The sequence below is a fragment of the Podarcis vaucheri genome (assembly GCF_965113315.1).
Source record: "Podarcis vaucheri genome assembly, chromosome: 4".
NCBI lineage: Eukaryota > Metazoa > Chordata > Lepidosauria > Squamata > Lacertidae > Podarcis > Podarcis vaucheri.
In genome coordinates this window covers 2,080,948-2,088,280 of record NC_138762.1, presented here as the reverse complement: position 1 = coordinate 2,088,280, position 7,333 = coordinate 2,080,948, and the positions used below count along the sequence as shown (strand labels likewise).

General features: G+C 50.7%; 1 protein-coding gene across 1 annotated transcript; it reads left to right on the top strand.

Moving 5' to 3' along the window:
• Positions 1-4,491: 4,491 nt before the first annotated feature.
• LOC309530399 (ubiquilin-1-like) lies at positions 4,492-6,722 on the top strand. The gene has a single exon (XM_082219344.1). The coding sequence runs from the start codon at positions 4,810-4,812 to the stop codon at positions 6,652-6,654; it is 1,845 nt and encodes a 614-aa protein (XP_082075470.1). The 5' UTR covers positions 4,492-4,809; the 3' UTR covers positions 6,655-6,722.
• The last annotated feature ends 611 nt before the right edge of the window (positions 6,723-7,333 follow it).

Genomic DNA, 7,333 nt, shown 5'->3' with positions numbered 1-7,333 from the left:
CTTCAGTAGGTTAGGCTGAGAGACAGCGGCTGGCCCCAAGGTCTCCCGGTGAGGTTCATGGCAGAGTGGGGGGATTTGAACCCTGCTCTCCCAGGTCCTAGACCAGCACTCTAACCACCCTGGTTCTCCCGAGAGGAGAAAGGGTTAAGCACACCCTCCCTCCCCATTGCACTCTCGGTCATGGCTGTGCCCCTGCTTGCCTACAATTTAGGAGTGAGGGAGCAAAGGAGGAAGGAGTGATATGGTCACAATGATATTTGGAAAGGGGAGAGTTGGGGTGACAGAGCCAATTCCTACAGAGGAGAGGCAGGCCATGAAGAGGGGAATACAGATTTGGGAAATGATTATATAGGTCTTAATAGGCTGAAAAGCAATGCCATGGGCCATCCACTCTTCGGGACATTGCCTAGCTATCACACTTAACTTTAAAAGGTGGGTCTTCTGAGCTCTAGAGGGGATGGGAGCCAAAAAGGGAAAACCTGGGAGGAGGATGTTTTGTTCCTGATGCTGTGCAGATGCCACAAAAAAAGAAGCAAAGGGGTGGCTATGCCACAATAAATGTGCCGTCTGTGGAAGCAGCTTGGCTGGTTTATTTCAACATGGTTCCCATCTTCTTTCTGGGCATCTAGCAAGAACCAGCTGCTCTGTGCGTCAGATGAAGTCGGCTGCTGCCTAGACCACCTCATGCTATAACCAGGTTCACACTGGAGCCAAACCACCCACTCATCCTCACCTCATTGCTTGTGGGTTTCCCTGTGTTCCAGGCCTGCTCTGCAAGGCTGCTGTGGAGAAGGTAAAGGGGCCCCTGACTGTTAGGTCCAGTCATGGCTGACTCTGGGGTTGCGGCGCTCATCTCGCTTTATTGGCCGAGGGAGCCGGTGTACAGCTTCCGGGTCATGTGGCCAGCATGACTAAGCCGCTTCTGGTGAACCAGAGCAGCGCACGGAAATGCTGTTTACCTTCCCGCCAGAGTGGTACCTATTTATCTACTTGCACTTGACATGCTTTCGAACTGCTAGGTTGGCAAGAGCAGGGACTGAGCAACGGGAGCTCACCCCGTCGCGGGGATTCAAACCATCGATCTTCTGATCCGCAAGCCCTAGGCTCTGTGGTTTAGACCACAGCGCCACCCACGTCCCTGCTGTGGAGAAGAGTGATGTCTAAAAGTGTCCATCATTTGCTCAGTCACACTGCCAAAGAGACCCTGGCGTTGGAAAAAGGTTGGAGAGGTGGCTGTTTGTGAGGTCCCCACAATCTGCCATCTCACACAGCTGCTCACAGTCATCAAGTTACATTCCATCCGCCTGCTTGACTTTTACCTTTCTTTAAAAAGATATTTGGATTACGGTATGTAATCCAAATCTATCTATCTGTCTATGGAATGCCCTCGCATCAGATGTCAAGGAAATAAACAACTCTCTGGCTTTTAGAAGACATCTGAAGGTAGCCCTGTTTAGGGAAGTTTTTAATATTTGAAGTTTTATTCTGCTTTTAAAGTTCTGTTGAAAGCCGCCCAGAGTGGCTGGGGAAACCCAGTCAGATGGGTGGGGTATGTATATATGAATGAATGAATGAATGAATGAATGAATGAATGAATGCCTATCTTCTCCAGGACTTCTTGCGGACTGTTGGCTCCTGGTGCTACCCAACCCTGACACTTCCATTAGAACTGACTTCCAAACTATTGGGAGTCTTGACCTTTCCTAGGTGTAAATCCCACTGCTGTTGATCATGCAAGACGCCAACGCTTGCTGGATCAGGCCAAAGAGGGTTCATCTAGCTTGGTGTCCTGTTTTCACACTGGCCAACCCAATGCCCCCGATGGGAAGCCCAAGAAGTGTGACTGGCTCAAGGTCACCCAACAGCTGCATGTGGAGGAGTGGGCTCTTCTTCCTGGAATTCAAAGAAAGAAGGGGATCCCTGAATGTGACATTGTGGTATCTCTGAAATGCAGGATCTGCAGAGAGTGTCGCTGGTGTGTAGGTTGCGAACCTCTTTGGGAAGGGTTGTTATTGAAAACTTGTGTGTAAATGTATTAAATCCTTAGCCACTTGGTGCCAATAGGGTGGAACTTTGGGGGCAGATATCCAGTGCCCCCCCTTCAACAGAACGAGGAGGAGGGAAGTGCAGTTAGGCCTGCACCAGCAGTTGGTACTTTGAGGAGGCTGAGGCAGACACGGACCATCACTGTCCTCCCCGAGATTGAACTTTTGCTGCTGCCAGCCTCCTCTGGAGTAAAGACATGGGAGCCAGCTGCATGCCCTCCCCTCTGAACTGCATTTAAGCCAGGCTCCTTGCAGAGCAGCAAGGCCAGTACCAGAAACTTTATTGTTGGTTCATTTACATTTTTCACTTTGTATTTGTGTTCTTAAGCCTAATGGGCTGGGGTTTTGTTTTGTTTTAATTGAACTGAATTTATTCTGTGTTTGCTAAATAGTTGACTTTTGTTATTTTGAACTTACTGGCGTGTTCTGCATTTCGTACGCTTGTATTCCCAGTGTTCTCTATTTTGATGTTAGGGGTGCTTTCTGTCAGCCCCTTTGGGCACAACATATCGTGGGAAAGCGGCATGTAATAATAATAATAATAATAATAATAATAATAATAATAATAATAATAATAATAATTTATACCCCACCCTCCCGAGCCAAGACCGGGCTCAGGGCGGCTAACACCAAATATAAATAAAAAAATTCCTTCCAGTAGCACCTTAAAGACCAACTAAGTTAGTTCTTGGTATGAGCTTTCGTGTGCATGCACACTTCTTCAGATACACTGAAACAGAAGTTGCCAGATCCTTCTATATAGTGAGAAGGTGGGGAGGGGTATTACTCAGAAGGGTGGTGGGAATGGGAGATTGGCAGATAGCTGAGATGAGCCTGTTGACGACTCTTAAGAGTCATCAATCTCCCATTCCCACCACCCTTCTGAGTAATACCCCTCCCCACCTTCTCACTATATAGAAGGATCTGGCAACTTCTGTTTCAGTGTATCTGAAGAAGTGTATCTGCACACGAAAGCTCATACCAAGAACTAACATAGTTGGTCTTTAAGGTGCTACTGGAAGGAATTTTTTTATTTTGACTATGGCAGACCAACACGGCTACCTATCTGTAACTGGAACCAAATATAAAAACAATTGAATGAAATACATCTTAAAAAACAAGATTAAAATACATTAAAACATTAAAATGCAGCCTCGTTTCGGTGGAAACTCAATCAAAAACGTCAAGTCTTCACCAAGGCTAACTATCCAGCCTGGTCCTACATGGGCCAGAAGAAAGCCAGGGAAGTCCCCAAACAGGAGTTCCAACACAGAGGAGAAAGGAAAAAAGAAAGAGGAGGAGGGAATCAAATTGATTCCAAGCCAAAGGCCAGACAGAATGTAAGTAAAAGCAAGCAATCCAACAAACCCAGCAGAGGTTGCCTAGCCTAATAAGCAAATTCCCAAGAACAGAAGAATCATAGAAACATAGAATCGTAGAGTTGGAAGAGACCACAAGGGCCATCGAGTCCAACCCCCTGCCAAGCAGGAAACACCATCAGAGCACTCCTGACATATGGTTGTCAAGCCTCTGCTTAAAGACCTCCAAAGCAGGAGACTCCACCACACTCCTGTGAGAAGAGGAGGGCTGCTCTCCTCACAGTGTCCTCAAAGCATCCCATTCTCACAGTGACCCCCCCAGAGCCCCGTGGAAAACCTGCAAGCAAAACTCCAGCACAAGAGCAGGCAACAATCTCCCCTCCTGTGGCTTCCAACAACTGGGATCTAGAACCATTTCTGCCTTCAAATGTGGAGGACAGAGCCCAGCCACTGATAGCCCTCAACTCCTCCAAGAATTCATCTAATCCTCTTTTAAAGCCATCCGGGTTGGTGGCCGTCACTGCCTCTTGTGGCAATGAGTTCCACAGTTTAAATCTGTTCTGCGTGAAGAAGTCTATTGAACTGGCTAGATTAACAGAGGCAATGAGAGACCACACTAGACAAGAGTTTCGGAAAGCATGGGGGAAATGCAGAGAATACTTCACAAAACAGTGCCCTAAAATACATACCTGGACTTGTTTCGACTCCTATCTCTTGCAGGAGACTTTGTGGATATTTAAGTTATAATTAGAAAAATCTTAATAACTATTCATAAAGGAAACGGCTTATAAGAAGTAAATAAGGAGGCCAGATACAGGATAAAGGAAATCTTTTATTTGGTTGTTTGTATTGTTGTATGCTATGCTTACTGTATCTTATTTTCACGTTTAATGAGGGTGGATTTCTGTATTGGGGGGTGTGGGATTTATGTTGTGTTGCAAATAAAATTCCCAATAATTTTTTTTAAAAAGAAAGCATTTAGCAACGAAAGCACGCTCCCCCGCCCCAAGTCCCTCCAGTTAAGTGCGCCACTGCACTCCCCTTTATTGGGGAGGGGGCACCCATGGAGGCCTTGCCCACCAGGGCCTCCCCTCCCGGTTCTCTGTGAGGTCAGCGGTGACCTCACAGTCCAGGCAGCTTCACAGAGAGGGCATGTCTTCTGGCAGCAGCAGAGGGGAGAAGAGGAAAATGAAGGTGCCTGCCAGGTTGTGAGCAAGCGGAAAAGGAAGGCAACATCTCGCTGTTATGTGCGCTCTGGCCTTGGCTAGTGTTGAGACAAAGGGGGGCAGCAGCAGACCACTGGCCCCTTCCCACCTCTCGCGTCCTCTACGGCAACAAGTGGCGGGGGCAGCAGCAGCAGCAGCAGCAGCGTCGCCGCCACACCGGAAGGAAACGAAGACGCCCCGCTTTCCTCCTTCTCCCTGAACCTCTGCTCCTCAGCAGCCATGTCCGAGAGCAAGAAGCCCCACGGGGCCGCCGCCGGCACCCGCGTCATCAAGGTGACCGTCAAGACTCTCAAGCGCAAGGAGCACTTTGAGGTGGCTGAGAGCACCCTGGTGCAGGACTTCAAAAAGCTCATCTCTGAGCGCTTCAAGATGCCCCTGGAGCAGCTGTCGCTGATCTTTGCCGGCGAGATCCTCAAGGACCAGGACACTCTGGCGCAGCACAAGATTGTCAGTGGGTCCAAGGTGCACCTCTTCATCAAGTCGCAGAGGAGGCTGTCGGGGAACCCTGTGCCCTCCCCGGGAAACACTGGCCCCACTTCCTTCCTGCCCGTGCCACCCACAAGCATGTTGCTCTCCAGCGAGGCCTCCTCGGAACACAGCCTTGACCTGTCCGAGTGGAGCAACCAGCCGGAAGAGCTGATGGCTTCATGCCACAAGCTGGTCGCGCAAACCATGGAGAACCTCTTGCTTCAGATGGTCACTCTGAACCTGGATGCCTCCACCTTGAACAACAACCCGCTTCTCTTGGGCTTCCTCGTTGGCGTCACCGGCATGAACGTTCTGGGCCTGAGCTCCATGGACGTGTCTGACATTGTGGGCGAGGCCCATGAACAGGACATGACCCGGCAGGAACTCATCAGCGAGGTGATGCAGCACCCTTTCGTGCAGAACCTCTTTGGTGACACCGAGCAGGTCAGGCAGATGATCATGTCCGTCCCGCAGATGCAGCAGCTGGCTGAGCAGAACCCGGAGATCAACCACATCCTCAACAACTCTGAGTTCCTGCGGGAGATGATCGACGTGGCCACCAGCCCGGCGGTGATGGACGAGATCATCAGGAACCATGACCGAGCCCTGAGCAACCTCGAGAGCATCCCAGGTGGGTACAGTGCCTTGCAGCAGCTCTACAACGACATAGAGGCCCCCATGCTGAACGCAGTCCAAGCCCAGTTCCAGGGCAACACGTTTGCCCCGCCAGAGAACAAGCCCCCTTCTGGGGGGATCAGCCCTCTGGCCAGGACAGAAAACAGAGAGCCCCTGCCAAATCCCTGGGCTCCTCAGCCCAACAACAGTGGTGGCGACAATTTCTGCAACAGTGACCTCAATGGTACCAATAACGATGCCGGCCAGGGCTACATTCTGCTTGCTTTAGGCCCGGGAGTCCGGCCTGAGCTGAGCAAGTCCGAAAGCATCCAGAACATGGTCCACCAACTCACAGAGAACCTGGAGTTCATGCAAAACATGTCCAATGCCCTCTCGAAACCCGACGGGCCCACCCAGTTATTCCTCAGCCATTGCAACTCCCCCGAGAGTAACGATGCTTCTCTGCCTCAAGGGTGGGTGCAGCAGCTCCCTGCAAAACTGGAGAGGTCAGAGGCCGCGGCACTGCTGACCAACCCCAGAGCGGTCCAGGCTCTCCTCCAGCTGCAGATGAGCCTGCTGACCCTGACAAGAGAAGTGCCCGATTTCCTCCAAGCCTTGACGGACCCGGACGTTGAGCCCGAGAGCATGGAAGACTCTGACGAGGGAGAGAGCCCGTCCTCGGAAGCAGGGAGCCTCATCTCGGCTGACGAAAGCCTGGAGTTAGAAAGCAGCGAATCCAAAGCAGAAGAAAGAAGACGGGGACGAAGAAGAAGAAGAAGAAGAGGAGGAAGAGAGGAGGAGGAGGAGGAGGAAGATGAAGAAATGGATCAGCAATCTCCAGTGGTCCTCTATCAGATGCAGCTGCAGCAGCTCCAGATGATGGGCTTCCAGAACGAGGAACTGAACCTGCAAGCTTTAATTGACACAGATGGAGATATTGGTGCAGCGGTTGAAAAGCTTACGAACCCTCGTGCATCCTAGCAACAGATTTACCTTTGCCTCTTGTAGGGTCACCTGATACACTAAAGTCAGCATGGTGGATATTACAATGGCCTTGCCTCAGTGCTCCTTTACTCAGGCTGGGTTTTCTTAGGGGTGCTTATAAGAGTCGGGGAAGGAAGACCTTACATTAAAAACCATCCTCAGCAGATGCCTGAAAGCCCGAGGAAGTAGGTGTGTGTTGCGTCATCACCTTCGGGGCCCTTTCTGGCTCCCTTGGCCTTAGGGGGAACAGAGGAGTCCACCCTAGCTGGGTCCACCCTAGCTGGGTCCTCCCTAGCTGTCCAGAGAGCCCTTAGCCTCTCTTGGTCTCCTGTTGGCCTCCTGGAACTTCATTGACAATGCTGGAGGGATTTTTGGCAGGGGAGTTGCCTTGACCCAGGATGTCCTCCAGCACTTCAGGACTCCAACTGGGAAGCTGTTGTGCTGGTCTCAGCCAAAGCTCTGGAGCTGCCCCTAGCCTTCTCTCTCTTTCTCCTTCTGGTTGGCTTATATCTTTGTGGCACAGAGCATTAAGATACCCAGGATCAAGAGTTTCAGTGGGCCTAGTGAACAAGGGCTTCAGTTCCTCTGGCCCACATCCCTTTGGGTGGCCGTGTGGGTGGACACACAAAGCTGCTGAAGATGTCTTAATTTGCTGGTGCCTTTTCCACGCTTCAAA